The sequence below is a fragment of the Meleagris gallopavo genome, chromosome 1 (genome assembly GCF_000146605.3).
Source record: "Meleagris gallopavo isolate NT-WF06-2002-E0010 breed Aviagen turkey brand Nicholas breeding stock chromosome 1, Turkey_5.1, whole genome shotgun sequence".
NCBI lineage: Eukaryota > Metazoa > Chordata > Aves > Galliformes > Phasianidae > Meleagris > Meleagris gallopavo.
In genome coordinates this window covers 15,711,060-15,731,697 of record NC_015011.2, presented here as the reverse complement: position 1 = coordinate 15,731,697, position 20,638 = coordinate 15,711,060, and the positions used below count along the sequence as shown (strand labels likewise).

At 37.3% G+C, this 20,638-nt stretch overlaps 1 protein-coding gene across 1 annotated transcript in view; it reads right to left on the bottom strand.

The window, feature by feature from the left end:
• The window catches only part of LOC104909211 (protein piccolo-like), a 121,309-nt gene extending 101,301 nt beyond the window's left edge, over nt 1–20,008 (bottom strand). The window contains 3 exon segments of the mRNA XM_031552121.1: nt 5,423–5,504; nt 12,800–12,948; nt 17,796–20,008. Of these exon segments, the coding sequence (XP_031407981.1) occupies nt 5,423–5,504; nt 12,800–12,948; nt 17,796–19,851 (2,287 nt within the window). The 5' untranslated portion in view covers nt 19,852–20,008.
• Nucleotides 20,009–20,638: the final 630 nt, after the last annotated feature.

Here is a 20,638-nt window from a genome sequence, read left to right as displayed (position 1 = left end):
TGCTCACGCACGTCCTCTTTCCTGACTAAGGAAGTCTCCCATTCCCCAGACCCTCTCACTAACGTCCAGGGTGTGGGATTCCTGCGGGAGAGCCTTTTCACTGAAGACGGAAGTAAAGAAGGCATTCAGTATCTCTGCCTTCTCAGCATCCCCCGTTACCAGAACCCCCCCCTCACTTAGTAAGGGGCCCACATTCTCTCTAGTTTTCCTTTTGCTGTTAACATACTTGAAGAAGCCTTTTTTATTATCCTTTATCACTTTAGCCAGATTCAATTCCAGGCGGGCTTTAGCCTTCCTCGTTGCATTCCTGCAGGCCCTGACTACATTCCTATATTCTTCCCAAGTGGTCAGACCCTTTTTCCACATTTCATGGACCTTCTTCTTTTCTTTGAGCTTGCGCATGAGCTCCTTGCTCATCCACACAGGTATCCTGCCACCTTCCCCTCTCTTGTGATCTCCCTAAACTTTCTTAAATAGGTATTCATACACTGAAAAATGTGTAAACAAATGGAGCTGCCAAAGAGATTTCACAGGAATCATTTTAAACACACACACAGTAGTGCATTTCAAATAATGTTTGTTCAGGTAAAAGGAACATAAACATGGAATATATGGTAGCCTGGCTGTAACAGCTTTGTCTCTTTCTGTTTACTGATTTTAGCTTTTGTGCCACATCTCTGATAAGGAGAGAGTGCTTGAGGGAATTATGGTCATTAATTACAGATTAGATCCTTCCCCAGTGACAAATGAGTGCTGGAAGAGGATATTTTAATGCAAATTATTATCTTAATTCTTCACAATGCTAAAGCATAGAAAAAGGATAAGCAATCATCTGTGAAAAGAGTCTGAGGACAAGAGACAACTTTTACACTTTTACCCTAAGTCCATGATTACTATGCCATATTCAGTATGGCCTATGACTCTATGTAATATGTTTTTTGTTTTTTTTTCCTTGATTAAACATCATATATTCATTGCACGTCAGTATTTTGCTGTAAGAACTTTCAGGTGAAAGAAGTCTAGACATATTGGGTAATTTGTTCAGAGACTGTAGCTGTGTTTATTTGATACAGAAAAACACTTCTAATTCTTCTCCTCTTTCTCTCTGAATAAGCGTCCCATGAGTTGACATGCTTAAGAAATGTGGTGCTGGGTACAAGAATTAATAAAACTTATGAGAGTATGAGGCATCTCTGACGTGTTTGCAGCCTTGCAGGTACCCTGTCATCCTATTAGCTGTTTCACTGACATCAGTGCTAGAGTGAAGATTAGGGACACAATCTTCTGCACACAGTCCAATTCTCTCTCTCTCCTTTTTTTTTTTCTCTCTACTATAAAGTTCACAGCTTTTTCTGTTTCGCTTCTCTGCTTTTTTTCTCATCAGAATTGAAGAGGATGTTCCAGAACACAGACAGCCTGCCTGCCCACAGGTACGTTTTGCTTTTTAGAAGCACAAGACATCCCATATTTGGAAAGGGGATAGTAATTGTGATTGAGTCCCCAGTGAGACAAACCTGCAAGAATTATTTTGATTTTCATTCACTCCTTGTAAAGACCTATTGAGATTCATCTACCTCATTGGGAAGAACAGAATGTATTTTTTTTCCTTGCAACATTTCCAAAGAGTCTGGCCACATTTAAATGGCATCAGCAGGCATGCCCTCCCTTGCCTTCTTCAAATACTACTATGAAGTGTTGAAAACCAGAAGAAGAAATGTCAGCAGAATAAAATACTGCTTATTCTGGTAATGATAAAAGATCCAAAGGAAACAAGGGAATCTCAGTGAAAACAAACAGTGAGTTTCTGGAGTGTAAAGTACTGATACCTTATCATTCAGTGATCACTGACATCCTTGCTTTGACAGCTCACCAGAACCATGATTGTTCAATTCTTTTTTTTTTTTTTTTTTTAATTTGTTGCAAACTATTTGTCTTTGCAGAGAAAATCCTTGGCGTTTCCTTCCTATCCATCAGTGTTGCCTGAGGAAGGGACAGGCGTACCTTAAACAGAAGAGTTGTGAGTTTTAGATGATGGCATATGCTGGAGAAATAAGAACCCTCCAAAGAGAGGAAGGCTAGCAAGTATACTTTTATTTTTCACTCAGATCTACTGTTCTCTTGCCATCACAATTTTTCATTCTTAAACAACTCATTTATATGCTAAAATTTATGATAAATGTTTCAGTGTGCAAAATTATGCCAGGTTACATAAGAGACACCAAAGGCATCTGTATCATTCATTAAGCAAGAAAGCAAATAAATAGAATTCATGTGCACAGAATACGTAATGAGAGAGACTGAATTTTATAGGAATTGGGATTATTCTTACTATTGATATTTATATTGAGACAATTTCTGAAACCCTTATCGGACAGTAAGCTCCACTACAGTAAGCATGTGGTGAGATATTAGGTTGGATATAAGAAAAAGATTTTTAATGATAAGGGTGCTGAGGCACTGGAACAGGCTGCCTCCAGAGAGACCCATTCCTGGAGATATCTGAGGTCAGGATGGAATTCAAATTATTGATGGTAATAGAAGGATGAAATTTGTTTTGTCCTATACTTGTAGCTGTGGTATAGCTGGTATACACTCATGCTGTGCCCGTGCTTACCCAGCACACATTACTTAAGATACACTATTTGTGTACTTGAATGTTGATCTATTTTCCCCATGGAGAACCTGGCAGTTTTGGGAATCTCTCCGGGCTGTTCCTCCTGTTAAGCTGACCAAACTGCATGTACACCACTTAAATGATCAGCAGAAACTATTCTTGCTTGTGTTGAAAAGACCACGTATGACAGTCTTTTGTGCACAGCTAGAACAGACGATGCTCTGTGCATACTGTCAGACAATCAGAGCCAATGCATGATGCTCACCATGCTGTGGGCACACAGGACCTGAACACAAGTCCTGGACAAGAGTTCAGCAACTCAACCATTCAGAGAGTCTTATCCAAGGCAGCTGTAAGGATATTTGGACAGAGACTCACACTGCCTGGCTGTCCTCTGGGGAGATCCAGGTCCAGCCTTGGGCATTATCAAGTTTGTTTTTTTTTTCTAACGTACACTTTTCCTGTCCATATGCAACAAGTATATGGCGAAGAGATAAAAAATGATTCAACACCTCAGTTGGTGCTTTCGACAGGAAAGAGGGTGAAGGGGAGAAAGGAAGAGGAAGAGGAGAGGAAAGGGGGATGAAGAAAGGGTTGGAAGAGAACAAGAGAGAGGGAAGAAACCAAGAAAAAAAGAAAGAATCCAACCAGCCAGCCACCCAAACAGCATCTAGATTAATATACAAATCTTTACTGGTGTCTAGCTGATTAAATGAAGAAGCTGTGGAGGAATTAGAATATATGTTGTTTAATTTACCATTATTTTAAGAAATTTCTGTTTTGTAACAGATTTCCAAGTCTGCCTCACTGTCTGGCTAATGAGACTTTCTAGAAGTTAGATGATACCAGTTAATCAAAGTTGAATTTTTAAACCAAATAAAAACCACATGTGCAGCTCTGGGAGAGCCCACTTTTAAAGTTTAAGGCTCAGCAGAAAACAATGCACAGGTAAAGAGCTTTTCTGTTTTAATTCTCGGGCTCTGAGAGGGAGAGAAGGAGCGAGTTGTGAAGTCAAGAAGTTACAGTACCTAAAACACATACAATGAGTGAGAAACATGACAATCTCTTCTTGTTCAGTTCCTCCCTACTGCTACCTTGTTTCACCCTTTCACTCCTCAGCAGAATCTGCATCTCAGCATTCTAATACTTGTAGGGAAATCTGTATGCACTCCACACAGAAGCATGTGTCTGCAGGACTTCAAGGATTTATCTGGATCACAAACCAAAAGTATGACAGCAGCTGGCATAGCAATACAATACAGCACAGCTACAGAAGCGAGCTCCAGCACGGGCTATGGAACCTTGAAGCAATATTCAATCCTGTGTGAACTCATGCTGAGCAGAGCATTAATAAGTGGGAAACCAATATCTACACCTTGGTTGTCCAATCGTCACTTACAAGGTATTTCCCCTGATAAATGCATGGTTGCCAGCAGCACAGCTAGTGGAGAATTTGGAACATTTTAAGTGTAAGTAATTTGACACAGGAGACTCAGATCTTCAGCAACATTAAACCATGAACTACACAAGGTTGTGTGGCTGTCATTCCACTTGTTCTCATAAGAGAGCAGCTTGGATCACAGCATGACTCATCGCTCCCCAAGGCAAAAATTCTTCACAAGGATACTCCTGTTGGCTACAAGGCCACAGGCAGGGAAGGCTGACAGAAGTGAGGAGCTGGATGCTGCTTTCAAATGGTGCTGCGTGGGCAGAAGTGTCCTGATGTATTCCGAAATCATCAGTGGGTGTTACACTGACTAATAAGAAAATGTCTGATAATATATACAGAAAATTCATGTAACACCCTAACTATGAGATAGATGTGGGAAGTGGGAGTGATCAAGATTTTACTGCCAGAAACCTTGTGTAAACAATATTTAGCAATTCAAGTGAGTTCATGCCACTTTCTAGTTAATGCTCAAGGGAACACCAAAGCTGGCAGTCGGTAATTACTTCTGCACAGAAACAGGGTTTGACACACACTACTGCAATTCTTCAAATGGAAAGAAAGGCTGATGGTTCCACAGCAAACCCACTTAAAAGCACGTACCTCTGAAGGAGACAAATGACATATCGAAAAACCTCTGAATTTTTTGTCAATACTAGATGCGAAAAGAGTGCAATTCCAAAAGCTCCATCAGACAGATCTTACCCTTGCAACATCTGTAACTGGCAGTGGTTTGTAACCTGATACCTAAAAAGGTCAGACTGCAATCCTGATCACAGCTGGGAGGGGAATGGACATAACTTCTGCCACTTTCTTCTCCTATTCAAGCAGAATCTCATGTGAACATTTGCATGAGTTATGCAAAAGAGAAAAAATCTGAAGTCCTGAGAAAAATTTCCCTACGTGAAGATATCACAGAAAAATGGAATCTTATTGTTCCGATAACCTCTTCTGTAGAAGAGTCCCAGTAGCTCTACAGAAAGAATAAAATTCTCAGTTCATTTCCTGCTGAATACCTACATAAGCCTATATATTTTTCTGATTCCCCTGTTGAATATTACCGAAGCTTTTCCTGCAAAGAATACAGTTATATAAAAAGCAATTGCAAAGCAGACTGCTGATATGTACATTATAACAGATTTTCCCTCTGCTCTTAATGTCTACATAGCTTAAGTATCTCAGACAGATGTTGTGACCTTTTTTTTTTGCACTGCTGCTTTCCATTACAACCAAATAGCAAAATGTAAGATGACCACTGAATCTCCTGCTGCATATGAACCTGGAAAAGATTTTAATAGGGAAATGCTTTTCATGAATCATGCTAATCAATTAATGTCTCATAGAGGGTTGTTGCTGTTTACCTGAAACTGTGTGATCCTTTGGGTCTCTCAGTAGTTTGAGTCTTGCATGAGGGAAAAGGTACTGCAGGGGCTTCCCATTTATCTGAGGAACACAAATATGCATGTCATTAAGAGATAACATAACATCAATCATAACAATAATTTTAGACAGTTAAAACAGAAACAAGCAAATGAACTTATTTCATCCAGGGAAATATCACAACTCCGTGACTCAAACATCCATTGAATTTCATGATATGTTTGTCAGATCAGAAAATCCTTCTGCAGGGGAATCAATATTTGCTTCCAAATAAACTGAGATCCAATTGCATTGTGGCCATAGTTCTCTTTTTATTTCCTAATGACTGGAAGGTGATTTCTGTCATCTGTAGTTTTTCTTAGCATTAATCCTTTGTTCAAACAATATTTGAGAGGAGAATAAGAAGACATACAATCTCTGTAATTGTTATAAAATACTGTTCATATGGACCTAAACCAAATGGCAGAGAATGTGCAAACAGCCATAAGTTACTGCTCTAGTTTCATCAAAGACAAATGAACTAATGTACTTTCTCATCAAATCTTAAAAGCCTTTTAAAAGGCCTGACCTAAAACTTCCAAGACTACTGTTTATATAATCATGAGTGGTGTTCACTTGGGCTAATACTACAAAATGTCATAGATGAAACCAATGCATCTCTGCAATGTGTGTTCAAAAGCCAGCTACGATGACTCCACCTGCCCTATGAGGTGAGCACAGAAGGGGCCAAGCAGCATGTATCAGCCAATCTATCAGAGATATCGCAGTGTATTCACACCAAAACACCTTTGCAGAGTGTTTTACTACTCACACAACTCACATCCATCACACACTGTTTTTGTCTGCAGTTTTTGTCTTTCAGGAGCATAGAAGAATCCAGCATCTCTGCCGAATGTGAGCTCTGTACCCTGGCTGAGCGATGGGAGCAGGGCTGCCTGGGGCTGCTCGTGGCTGGGTATCAATGAAATGGGACCAGCAGTGGAATTCGGGAGCTGGTGGGACAATGTCAATCAGTATGAACACATGGATGTCTGAATGTATCAGCAGCTTGCTGCCAGGTGGTTATTACTATTATTTATGTTTAAGTAGCATTTAAAGGGATTGAGCTCCTCCTGAACTAAGCACTTCAAACTCAGTCTCTGCCCTGGAGAGCTTATGATGTTAATGGATAGCATATAGAAGTGACAGGAGTGGAAACAGAGAAGTTAAGTGACTTGCTTAGCTTAGTCCCACAGTGAGCAGGAGTTCATACATCATTTGTCAAAATTCAGTCTCTTTTTTAGAGGATGGCACTGCATCTAGAAGGAAGAAACCCTCTCATAGCATACTGTAGTTTCAGCCATAATTTACCTCAGACGAAAGAGAAATCTGGTAAAGGACAAGTACTGCAGAGTAAATCAGAACAGAGATCAGGCAGACTTTATGACTTACCCTGGAATTCTGCCAGAATAGAGGGTTTAATGCCAGTAAAAGTGTGCACAGTGCTATGAATTGTACATGCATATAAATGGATAGGGACATTGTTTTCCCAGTTATTAAAATCAGCAAGTGTAGTTTAACAGTAAAAATGATGATGCATTTATCATGTGTAGCTTCCATAAAATTGTAAAAAATCTTTAAAATAAATGTATCTAATTTTATTTTTAATTCAGCAAATAAGAAGTAATACAAAGTAATAAAGTTCAAGAGAAGCAGTATGAAGATACTAGAGCATAAACTTAGTTGGGATCCATCTTGGTGGAAGCAATTCAAATTTAACTGAGGAGCACTGCAGCTCATAAACTTCAACTTACAATTTCTTTATTCAGTATTGCTCTATCTTGTCTTTCTTAGCAGAATTGCTTTCTGAATAAAAAATAATCCAAGAATATGCAACAGCATATTGTATAAAATTCACTGACAAATAAATTAGAAAATATAGACTGTCTCCTACTTTAGTATATTACTTTCTCATTACTTTCACTTCCAGAATTTTATGATAAGTGTAAATCTTAGTGATTCATAAAGTTATGAACAAAAGCATTAACGTTTATTAGCATTCAGGGTAGCATATTATTTTTTATTGTTGGTGGGAATCAGTACTTAAATTGAACATGACATTAGGCACTTGCCTTCAGAATGGTTTTGTGTCTGAAAATGGCAGGAGAATACATATGAAAGAACAGGAGTTGATGTAAACCGAGTATGCAAGGAATAACAATTATGTTGGTTTTGATGGTTTTAATTTAACCATTAATGCCCATATTTATCTGAAATGTATGATATTCAAAACCCTGCAGAACACAAGTCGCTTTGTGTTTGCATCTGTTCACATTTTTTACTTTTTCTAAAGGTGGTTTCTAAAGGTGGTACCTGAATGTATATCCTGGGGCCTACTTGTTGACTTGTCCCCCAATTATCACCATGAAGACAGAGAGGGCCCCTACTGCAATCACACAATAACTCAAGGGAGCAGGAGTGTAGGAGGTGAAAGTCTCCAAGCCTAGATTTAGGTCACAGGGCTTAAGGTGACTTGACCCTTCACTACAAAACCCACAGCATTATGCCATTGGTTATTGCCATGGAGATCCTTTCCTCACCATTCCAGGAACACCCAGTACACTCAAGCAGTGAGTCAGTCAGCACTGATAACATTATCATCCTCTGATTACAGTACATTTAAACTCTCCAGCATATCTTTCCCCCAAGCATCCCGTTTGAGCCAACACAGGACTCGCATCATATTTTTCAGCACATTACTTAGAGCCCTTGAGGGTTCCATCCCAGTGAACTAAATGAAAACTGGAGTATAAAGCATTTCCTCCAGGAATTTTAGCTTTGGTCATGTTTGATGTTATCACTCAGCATTAAGCTCTTCTGAGAAATTGAATGAAGAGCAGATAATTGTGCTGAGGTTTTCTACCACTGTTATAGAAAATTAATTTAAATATATACTCTATTTTCCCCTCATTGTCTTTGTACTTTTTGTCTGATAAAGAAATTCTTGGAAGCTTTACAGAAGTTAATTCTATCAGGTAATGAGCACACTTAAGAAGAATAAATTTCCTTAGTGCTTTATTTACGTAGAACTAAAGTGCATTAAATGTATTTTGGTATTCCATGCAAAGTCTGTAACAACATCTATAAAGTATGACCTGGGCTTTGAAGCAAGTCAACACAGCCACTGAAAGTCCTGCTTTTAAATAGTGCTGCACTCTTCTTCCACCAAAATCTGAGACAATCTGATAAGCAGAATCTCAATCCTTAGTGTGGGGGTAGTCCTTTATGAAATCCAGTCTTAAAGGGATGGAGGATACTCAGATTGATGAGTTAGAGAGTATCAGTCCTAATTTCTGAATACCACAGGCAATTGCACGAGTACAGAAGTCTGGTGACAGCCAGAACCAGGAAATCCTATAGCTGAGGCAATCATGTTTCTTTGAGCTTTTGCATTTCCTCTGCGTAGAGCAAGAATATCAAGTTCTCTGGAAATCCCAGTAGTGGAAAGATCTCTGTACTGACAGATCTCTGATGATCAGGTATTTTGCAGAAATATCTGGGAAAAATGGTAACAAATGCAAGGTTCCTGTACATGAATGAAATGAAAAGAGAGTGATGCTTGCTTCTTCGTGGAGGTCAGTATTGCACTCTGAATTTTGATACAGAAGCCATTCTGACATTCAGTGAGAATAATAGAGTTGGATGACTGAAAAATGAACAACTGCCTGCTAACTTCTATCTAAACTTACAATGAGGTGGCAGCAAACAAGTAACACATTCGATATTGCAACAATTACACTCCTATTTCTTCATTATTTCCAGAGAATATGAAAAAAAAAGACAAAAATAAAAATGTGACTCCCCAAAGCCTGAAATAGAGAAAGTAGTTTTCTAGAAATTCAGTACAATCTCCTTGAGAGTTGGAAAACTATCAAAACTAAGTATTCTGGATTTGTAAAATCTGGCAAAGAAGTTTACATGTAGTCTTCTGGATCTCTTTCATAAACATTCTCATTTTGACACCATTGCTTACCTCATGACCCATTTTTCATCATTCTTAAATGGAATTTTTCAGCTTACTTAAATAGAATATTATTTAATACCCTAAAATTGCATGTGTTACGTGTTATTTCAAGGAAACGGTACAGTTCTAAGGACCAAGATGAGACATAGGAGAATGATATTTCAAAGATTAAATCTATTGAACCCTACATTTATTTTTGTGCTCAGAAAACTCTTGCCAAAATGAAGTGATGACAATACACTGGCATTATTATGAGTTTATTAATCATTTAGGGCTTAAAAGATAAGATGCAATCACTGGAAGATCTGTATTTAACTCCCTCCATTAAGAAGCTACTTATCTCCTGTTGATGTAATCTCACTGTGCATCTTTTTTCATGACCCCTTCTTCCCCTGGCACATCCTCATACTGTTCCTTCACAGCCTGTTGAAAACAGTCATATTATTTCAGGATATACAAATAACTTTCACAAAAATTAATTACAAAAAGCTGTGATATCTGGGGATTAAAAGAAGTCCCTGGTCAACTGGCAGTAACCAAGTGTACTGTTGGGGTCAACAGGGATGAGTGAGAAATCTGCAATAGATTACATATTTATTACGTTTAAACCATGTTTACTCTCCTCAGGTAAGCAGTTCAGAATCATTGCACTGGGAAACAGCAATTAAGGCAGTACACTGCACTGCAATTGAATGTGATTTAAAAATAGTATGTGGAGTTAAAGAAGTTGCTATAGAAACAAATATATTTTAATATTAGTAATACAGTATATGTGAGCTTAATTCCTAGGTTATAAGAAATCCATAGAAACTTGGAAGTTCAGGCTTGTCACTCTACTGCATACATGCTTCAAAAGCAAGGGAATGTGCTTTATTTATTACCTTTAAGTGTACAAGCTCTGTGGGACATAATTGAGCAATTCTGATTTCATCTAGTAAGAAAATTGGAGTTTCACATGTGAAACAAAATCTTCTCAAATACAAATATGACTGCAGTCAGCAAAGCTTTTTTTTTTAAAAAAAAAGAAAATACAAATAGCAAATTTAGCAAATTTACAGTGTGTTTTGAAACTTTGATTGTTCTGATGAAGAGATTCATGCTGTTCATGGAAATACTTCCTTCTTCAGTTGGTTTGTGCTCTGTGTGGAATGTTAAGAGAGATGCAATGACTTAATTACTGTGTTAACTGAGAGTCATTCTAACTGATTTCCAGAATGCTTCTGCAGCCTGGACGGCTTCAGGTGAAGCTGGACGTGTTCATATGGTCAGGATGAGAAACAGTTTGTCATTTGGAGCTCCACAAAATGAGGCTTGACATCTCTGCGCAGAATTGGTCTTGTGGATACAGTAGAGAGAGCATGGGGCAATGAATTCAAAATTCAATGTGGAGCTAAGGAATGAAACATTTAAAATGACTCTGACATTTCTTATCTTGTCTTAAAATAATTTCGTATCTGTATTTGTATGAAAATCAGTTTCATTTATTGTCCCCAATGTTCACAGATACTTAACATACACAATTTTTGAGCAACATTTTGACAATGCAGATGATACTGAATTGGTGAGAACTGGCATTTCTCACTTCTGTAGACATGGTGAAATAATTTTGCATTGTTAAGTGCTATAGCTAACCTGGACTGTAAGAGATGAAGGGGGAACTGCTCTTTCTTGTACACTGCTTTTCTTCTTCAGCAGCTTTACATTTTTGTGCACAGAACTTATAATAGTAAAAGCAGCACAAAGAACTATTCAGAACATTCTCACTCTCCCATTTACAACTAGAAAAACTTTTAAAAATGCCTTTGGCAAGATTTTAAATGCACCATCTCTATTTCCATATAAACATGGGGATTGTACAGTAGCTTTAGAGAGGAGAACTCTTTGTTGAAATAATTTGAGAAACTCTCAGCTGCCTTAAGATCTCCTGCCTGAAAACTTTGATCAAAGTCCTTGAAGCAGTCCTAGTGCAGCACTATTTAAACAAAGATTAGATCTTCTTGATGAGTAAAAAAATCTTGAACAATTTCCAAGGGCAAAGCAAGGATCTGTAAAAATTAAGTACATCTTACTGAACATGTCCCTGTCAGCTTATCAGCAGTTCTCTTCTTGGACCAACGTGATTACTAAAGCAAATTTTTAATTTTATGTCATGATGTTGAAGTGGTCAAATACTATTGTGTATGTTGAGAACAATGATATTTTCATGAGGATGAGTGTGTTCTAGCATGTTTTGTTTTTGTTACCATTGACATTAAGAGCTATGAAAATGAAAACATCATTTATCCTGCAATTAAGCTGGTTCTATATGAATAGATTCATTGTAAAGATTATCTTGTAAAGATTATCTTGTAAAGATTATCTTCTAAAGCCTTCTTTCTCAGCAAGAAGGACTCTTAGTACAACTTAGGCTGTATAAATCTGTGAATATCCTAAAGTAAAGATAGGCAAAAAAAAAAAACCAGCTTGTTTTGTAAGATATTTGAAATCTTACTTCATAAAACTTAGAATTCTCATGAAACCTACATTCTATTGTCAATTATGCTCACCAGCCAAAATAGTTCCTATCGCTGCATTAGAGTAGGTGAGAGTAGGATAGTCTGCTCGGGTGGTATCGAGGAATAAACATAGCACACTGAGTTCTTAAGGAGAATAAATTGGCCATGCCATACTTTCTCTTGCTTCCACTACATCTTTTGGAAAACAATGTAATCACAGTTGGTCAGTAAAAATGACAGCTGAAATAATCAAGTGAAGAACTTAAAGATATCAAATGAAATTTATAAACTCAATACCAAGAGGCTATTTGGTGGTTTACTAAGTTGAACTGGATTTCAAATCATCAAATTTGAAAAACAGTATAGTATTTTTCTTTTCACTATAATAAATGAGATATTCTAATTATTAGATCGATTCATTCTTGCTGATTTATTTTATACTTGATCACAGAATGGAATTACACTGACCAACTAAAGTGCAAGCTAATGTCAATGGGACAAAAGCAGATATTTTCTTTAGACAACTATAAGGAGGTTGAATTTGAATGGAATAAATGTGGTAAGATAAAATCAGACCAACCATGGATTTTCTTTATAGCAATACCTGCTGTATTTATAGTTCTGTTTATAGTTTAATTCCTTATAGATACGTTTCAGAAAGTCAAAGACAACATGTAAAATTAATACTTAAATGCAGAGAAATGCTGTTTTAATGCTATCATTAAGTATTGATGACAAATACAGGTTCAATAGCACGTCAACTGAATTACTGGAATTTGATTAATCCTGCAGCCCTTCCACTGTTGAACACTATGGTGATTAAATTTTCAAACATTTATCAAACTAAAGGAATGGCTTACTTGGCAGCTTATTTGATCTTGGTGTTGACTTGGTGGTCGAGAGTGGGACAACTTCTCGGGCAGCCTTCTGTCGAGGCCATGTCCATTCTCCAAACGAGATTCCCTGGGCTTGTCAAACCAATCTGTTTCTTCACGACGCAGATGATAGGCTTTGAAAACCAAGGACAGGTAAAATGTTCTGTTCCAGTGCCGGGCAAAGGGCAATAATGTGCATTGTGCATAGCAAACATGCATAGTGGTTGTTAATTGGCCATGCAGCTAAAGCAAAGTAACAAGTGAGACTTCAGACATTGAATCAAGGCATAATTTAGCTGTAAGTGATAAAGCAAAGTGAGAAGATTCTATTTAGGTTGAAACTACGGATATTAAATATCAGAAGAAATCTACTGCTGAGTGCTGTAGCCATTTCTTCCCTTCTAATAGCTCAGAAATACACTGTAGATACCACGTATTTCCAAAATGTTTAATGAAAAAAGAGTCAAATTAAAAAAAAACAACAACCCCACACCAAAAAAAATCCACAAAAACCTGAAAACCTGAAAACCCATCTTCAGCTACTTCACAAACTAACTTCCTAAACCGAACTTTTTCAATTTGGACATCGTCTAAAACTAGTTCCATGAAAACTGAGCCTGCTTTATTAAATCATGTCATTCCATATCAAAGAAGATGCAAAGTAAAAGAAATTTATTATCTTTTTAATTCTAAACAGAAATTTTTCAGGTGTTATCATTTTGAATTTCATCCCCTGATTTTTCAGTAAGAACCTTTTTTGTGTCTGGAAAGTTAGCTAGAGTTGTTCTTCATGCAATAAATCACTCAGTTTTTATATTTGCAATAGTTTTAAACTGGTATAAAATGTGTTGTATTAGATACTTGCTTTGGATGAAATAACACAGTTTCAATGAAATCAGTTTTGCAAATACACTGATTTATGCCTACTGACTCTTGAGTCAACCAACATGGCTTTCACTCCACTAAGATTAGAATGAGCTCCTACGTGTTCAGTAACATTTCTGCTAAATGAAATTCAGATTTCCATCTACATGGCCCATCAGTGTAAACCAAAACAATACATAGCTAAATATAATCCAAAGAAAGTTTGAATGTTATGTTGTAATAATAAAGAATTTGAAAATTAAGAAGAAAAACAGTATGTTTCAGTAAAAATTCTAGAAAATGCAAACCTAAAATAAGGTCAGTTGTTGCCATAGTAACAGGAGTGAATGCAATTGTACCATAACACAGAATGTAAAGTGCAAAATGGTAGTGTGCATGTTCTACCTATTTAGATGTTAAACATAACCGACTTAGTTTAGCAAATGATTGGAAAAAAAATTGAATGGAAAAACAAAGTCATACTTTTTCTCGACTATTTCTCTCAATTATTCCAATAATAGGAGAATGTATGCACAATTTTTTAAAAGTACTATTCTGTATGTCTTATTTGTGGCAAAAACAACCATCCCATATTATAGTAGGTCTTGCGAAAAGACTCTTAATCTTTGTTTATCTGTTATGCAGTCTCTTCCTGCTTCACTGTGCACAAATTTGATCTATTACAAAAGGTTTAAAAATTATCCTATAGATCAGCATATATGCATTAAATATAAACATTATTGAAGTAGATATTGGATGGTGAGTAACTAGTTACTGAATAACTGCTCCCCGTAAACCATGACAATCTAATACACATATCGTCTGTCAATCCTGACAGAACTTCTTACTGGGGCTTGTATTAAAAACCTAATGAAATTTTCTGATCCCAGACAATAATGCTGACTATGGCAATCCGTATCAGCAGGTGAGCAGAAAAATTTTTTTTTTCTCCTCCCATCTCGCTTGAAATTCCTTCTGCTGGATTTATTCCACAGAAAAGCTAGCACATACATAGAACTTTTATGTTCAGTTCTGATCAACCTTTCTTCTCAAAATGAGATAAATGTGTGTATTTTGTATGATTTTTTTAAAAACATGGATGTATATATAGACACACACGCTCATATGTACATACACACGTTATTTTGGGCTTGATTGGTTGAGATTTGTTTCAGGTGGAAGCCTGAGAACAGCTAACACGTTTTTTGATGGCCTTAGTGAAGACAAACACTGGTGGTTTTAGAGGACACACTCTTGTTCTAAGCTAACAATATGCACTCAGACTGCTCCACTTGTAAGAATTCCTGCTGGAGTCAATAAGGTTCTGTGCTGTTAGTGAAACAGCTTTAAAAGATGAGACTGGACTCCAGGCAGTGGAATCTGAGAAAGTTCTCCAGAGAAATCCCTGATCTTAACCATTTACAGATGAAATCACTCTGTATTCCATGGGTGAAAAAATTCAAAAGGTCAGTTGTGTTGTAGCAATCATTGATGTTGTAGAATTAACAAAGCAGTATATAAAAGAGAAAAAATAATCCTTGAGATAAGAAGAAGAACAATTTCTCTCTCCTTAACTGATCAACAGGGCCTATTTATCTTCATCCAATTAAGCACTAGCTTCAGTGTTCTTGAAAATTAGCATCTTCAGCATACCTTGTAGTTTAAAACTGTGGCATCTTTGGGGTTAATAAATAACTACTTGCTCTCTCATAATGCTGGGAGACTGAAACAGAACAGAACACTATTTTCAATGAGGATATCTGGATGCTGTGTTTTTTTGATACTAAAACCAATTTTTTATCCTGTTTGAAGCTTGGAATCCCAGTGCAGGTACTACTTAAGTGCCAAAACTTAAGATGTACTAAAGCTATGTAGATGCAGTTTATTAAAGTTATGTAGTGAAAAACAGAAGGTTTGGCCTTGCAGTCCTGTATTTTCTATATTTGCTATAGAATATGACTTCTAAAAAAATGAACATCAAGTCAAGCACAGGGCACTACAGAGAGAAGTGCAGTCCTGAGAAAGGAAGTCCACAACTTTTTGAAGAACTGTAATACATTTTCTGGAACATTTTGTATCTTACATTCAAGTTACAGGAATTATTTGCAATTTAAACTGCTTGTTTTTAGACAGCATATTTGAAAATAATATCATAATGTGTTTTAATTTCTCAAGACTTAACATAAAATGCTGCAACAAGAATTTCTCTGGGAAGAAAAAAAAACCTTGTGAAAAATTAGAAACATATTGCTAAAATGGGAAACCCTGATATTCAGATATATATGTTAATCTAGTAAAAATCATGATAGAATGCTTCTGACAGTGTCTAACTAATCAGAGGTTAAGTTAAAACCAAAACAGATTCAACCTAACATGTATGCCTTGTACAAATATATAATGCACTATATTGCAGAAAAACAATTCCCTATGATCTGTTTATATGAGGTAAAAAAGCACCAAATCCAGTTTTTGCAGTCCAGTTTGATTATTCTTATTTTTCAGGAGGAAAGCCCTATGTGTTGCACAATGTGACCCTGTAATGATCCTTAATGGTCACAAATTTAGTTGAGACATGATAACAACTATCTAAATTGCATCTTGGGGGCTTCCTTTTAGCTGACTTTTGGTTTAATTATAGAACTGTGTGTGCTAAGAACAGTGAGAATACTGAAATTTGTGATAAAATAAAAAATAAAAAACAAAAAACAAAAAAACAAAGGTGGCAGACTTGAACCTCCTCTGAAACACAGACTTCATGAGGAGGCAATTTACAGAACCAAACACTACAATATATTGTGGTACCAGGAAGGCAAATAGATTTCATTTTTCTAATGTTTATGAAAGATCCAGTTTATGTAAAAAGGCAATAATGCAACTAGGAATAGCGAGGTTAGTATAAACCTGAAAAATAAACCATAGTACTTCATAATCATGCAAATCTGTCTTTATAGACAATCATTGCCATTTACAGACAATATAGCGCATGCAAAGTCTCTTTTATTGTGCAGTAAATACACATAAGAAAAAGTTAAGGGAGCGCATACAATTTTGAACATATTAATTTCATTTTCTTTCAGTCTGGCTTTATGATCTTTAAACAATTTAGAATATATTAAATCTGAACTGACTAAAACAAAAGAGGTACATAGTTTGCAATTATTCATTACTTAACATCAGCTGTAACACTCTGCTGTACTTACTTAGAAGAAACATTTTTAATTGCACCATTTATAATACATCAGAAAGGTTCCTTCCATGAACCTAAGTGAGATAAACTCTTGTGCTTATTTGGCAGACATATTGTATGTGGTGCATAGAAAACCAGCTACACTGCATACTCCATCAGTAGAAGTAAAATACTTTATGAAAGTTTATTGAAAGATGTGATTGTCTTGCACCATCCAAATAACAAATTATCTTACATCATCACAAGTCTGAATGCATGGAGATCCACAGGAGAGGATGCTTTCGACAAACCATATGTAGAATGTTATTTTGCTACCATGTTAAGCTCTGTATGGTTCTAACATACAATATGTACTTAATGAACATACTATTTCAATGTAAACGTAGATCTAAAGTGGTGCATCAGGAGATGGAATTATTGGTTCTTGAATTCTACAATGAAATTTCATGCAAATAAAATCACTAGAGGCTTTTATAGGGGATTTAGGAGATTGTGTCCAAATCCCAACAAAAACTATTGCAAATAAGTTCAATGATCCACAGTCACCAGAGAAGACTCCACATAAAGACTGGTGGTAGGGCACACATTGTACACAGAGTATTCTACATACTATCATTAGAAAAGTAGATAACAACAAGAGAAAAGGAAAATGCACAAGCAAAACCAAAAGGAATGCAAATCAACAATACAGCGAGCATGCCAGAGTAGCATAACACCATCCAGAAACTGCTGTTAGGGTAAAATAAAAAATATAAAGTAAAACAAAACCAACAACATCCAAAAAACTCAAAAAAAAAAAAAGTAGTTACATAGAAGATGCACCAAGGAACATAAAGAATGAGTCTTTGCAGTATAACAAAAATTAGACACATGCATAGAAATGAGGGTTTGTGTTGTGATAGTAAGATACCAGTCTGAGGCCTAATTTACCTTCACTGTCTGACATGGCATGCTGGAAGTCATCCATGATGAAGGCTATATCTCGATCATAGCCTCGAGTCCGTGACTCCTCCCTCATATGTTGCTGGACCTCAGGTAATGAATGGCTTGATCCAAACTGGTCCCTGGTATCTGCAGATATTGGTGGCAAGGGTCCAGCTGCTGCTCTTGCCATTCCCATTGGTTGGCCAACGGGACTTAGCGGGCTTTCTTCCTCTGAGTTCTGTGCTACAATCGGGATCCTTCCCCTGCTTTGGCTAATAGGTAGACTGGTGGGTTTAGTTCTTCCAGAAGGTGCTGCATGGCTAAATGAAACATCTAGGGGTTCAGCTTCTTGGGCTTTTAGTCTTAAAGAAGAACTGGAAGAATCCCTTTTCAAAGACAAATCAAGCCCATATACTGAGGAGGGTCGGGATGAGGGTCTAGATCTACTACCACTGCTATAAGACTTGTCTGCTTCATCTTGTAATGTGGATCTCATTGTTGGACCTAGTGCAGCCCCAAGGCCTGCACCAATGGATGAAGTTAGTGGTGCCCCCATGTATTTTTGTTGGTCAGTGATGTTTTTTCTAAGGCCAAAAGTTATATCATCCTGAAGAAGCCTTGCCCTAGTAGTAATTCCCCCAAGTGATGACGTGCTTGATGAAGTCATGTAGGTTGAATAGTCAGGCTCAAGGTCTCTACTTTCTTGGATAGGTGAAAACTTTGTTAGTTTGGGATCTATCAAAGCTTTCTTGTGTTTTGACTGCTTCTGGTAAAGGAGGGCTGCTGGAAGCTGCTTAGCAGCCTGTTTCTCAAGGGTAAGCCTACCTATGCTATATTTCTCAGACTTGGGAAAGTGCCTGAAGCTGCCCTCCGGGTGGTAATACTGTGATAGGCCAGCCAAGTGATCAAGACTTTCTGCACCTCTACGGAACTCCTGCTTTATCTGGTGTTTCAGAAGTTTGAGCTCATAAGGGTCCTCCATTGGGTCTTCATCAGCTTTAACATAGGAATGTAACCTAGAAGAAGTCTGCAGTGGTGCTAGGAAGTCTGATACTTCTTGTGCTCTCCTGGCCTCAGTTGTGCGAAGCAGTCGATCTGTTTTGGTTAGATCTTTTTCATGGAGGCTAAAACCAGAACCAAGTGTTCCTGTTCCTTTCGTAAGCTCACCTATATCATCAATCAGCACATAATTTCGGGGTGTATGGTGGTGGTCTATATCTGCATAGAATGAATCTGCAGATATGCTTGATATAGGGCTGCTTGCTATGCTGTTTCTCTCATCTAATCCCATCCTTAAGTCCAAGGTAGTGTACTTACTGCCCAGCTGGGATACTGCATAATTATTGTCAGTTGAAACTGGTGCTATCATGAGAGGTTGATTGCGAATCACATCATAGTTTGTTGTTATCTTAGGCTCCAAATATAATGGAGTTTGTCTTGGCTTTGGCTGTATCACCATCATCTGTGATGAGAGTTGATAGGATGGCTGTTGAGTTGGTGGAGGTTGAGCCTGTGGAGTAAAGGACATAGTAGCTCCTGTTTGGAAAGCTGTCTGGGTCTGATAGGGGGAAACCTGCTGGTGATACAAAGGCTGCTGTTGTTGGTAATGTGACTGCTGTGTGAACTGAGTTGGTGCTTGCGTAGGCAGAGCAGGAGATGAATATTGATACTGAGCATATGGGCTTGTAGCAGGGGCAAACTGTGTCTCGGGCTGGGTCTGTGGTGGCATAAACTGATTAAATTCTGTCTGGGGTGCAGTACGTGGTCTTTCCAAGCCGTGTTGAGTTTCTATTCTGGTTGACCTGGTATTATTAACTTCACTGTCTGACATATAATCACGTTCTTCCGCTACTCCTTGGAGATAGGCACGTTCTCTCTTTTCTCTTTCTTTTAATAAGGCTTCTTTCCTCCTATTAATGCCCATTTCCAAGTACCTCAGTTTGGCATCTATTTCTTTTTCCTCCTCATCTAGCTCTGCTTGCTTCTTCCTAAGCTTGGCTGATTCCCGTTCAACCAGATCCAATTCTCTGTCTATATCCTGAAGAATTTTGGCTCTGGCCATAGTGGTGGTCCTACAAATCCGTCTGCGTGAAACTGATCCCACAGAAGTATATGGTGACTGAGTTCCTGCTGTTGCTTCCTCTGGAGGTGGGTTGGGCAGAGTCCTCTTCACCTTCTTCTGAGTGCCAGATGGAGTGATGCTTGAAGAACCTTTTGTCTGTAACAGAAGAAACAAGACTCAATCACTATTCTGGAGGCTTGATTGCCAATAGATCACAAGGAATTTAAAACCTTATTCTTGTTATGGCTTTGTATCTTAGCCACATACTTTCTGTAACAGAGAGGAAGCGTGTGGTGTCCTCAAATAAGCTTCAGGAAACAGGATCATATAAATTCTTATAGCCTGTTGAAGATCAAGATGAGCAGTCTAATGCAAAATAAGGGAGACACTCACTAGGGCCTTGTTTAACCTGACACTGAAAAATATATGTTATATTCTTGAAATGGAATTAAGACTGTAATTTAAAAGTTACTTTTTTTTATCTTGACATACGTAAACATATACACTATATGTATACGTGTTAGGATGAGGTTAGTGTATGCAGATCTATGCACCTTCCTTTTACTTAACACTTTGAAATAATTGAAAATAATTTATAAAATAATTGAAAAAACTGAAATAATTTATATGTATAATTATAAATGTACATACATAAATATTTATGTCTATATATAAACATATAATTGTACAATGTAATAGAAATCTCTGAATAAGATTCTGAGTGCATACTGATCAGTTACAACTTGAAATAAAATCCAGACACCAAAGAAGAACTTTCTAGTGCCAT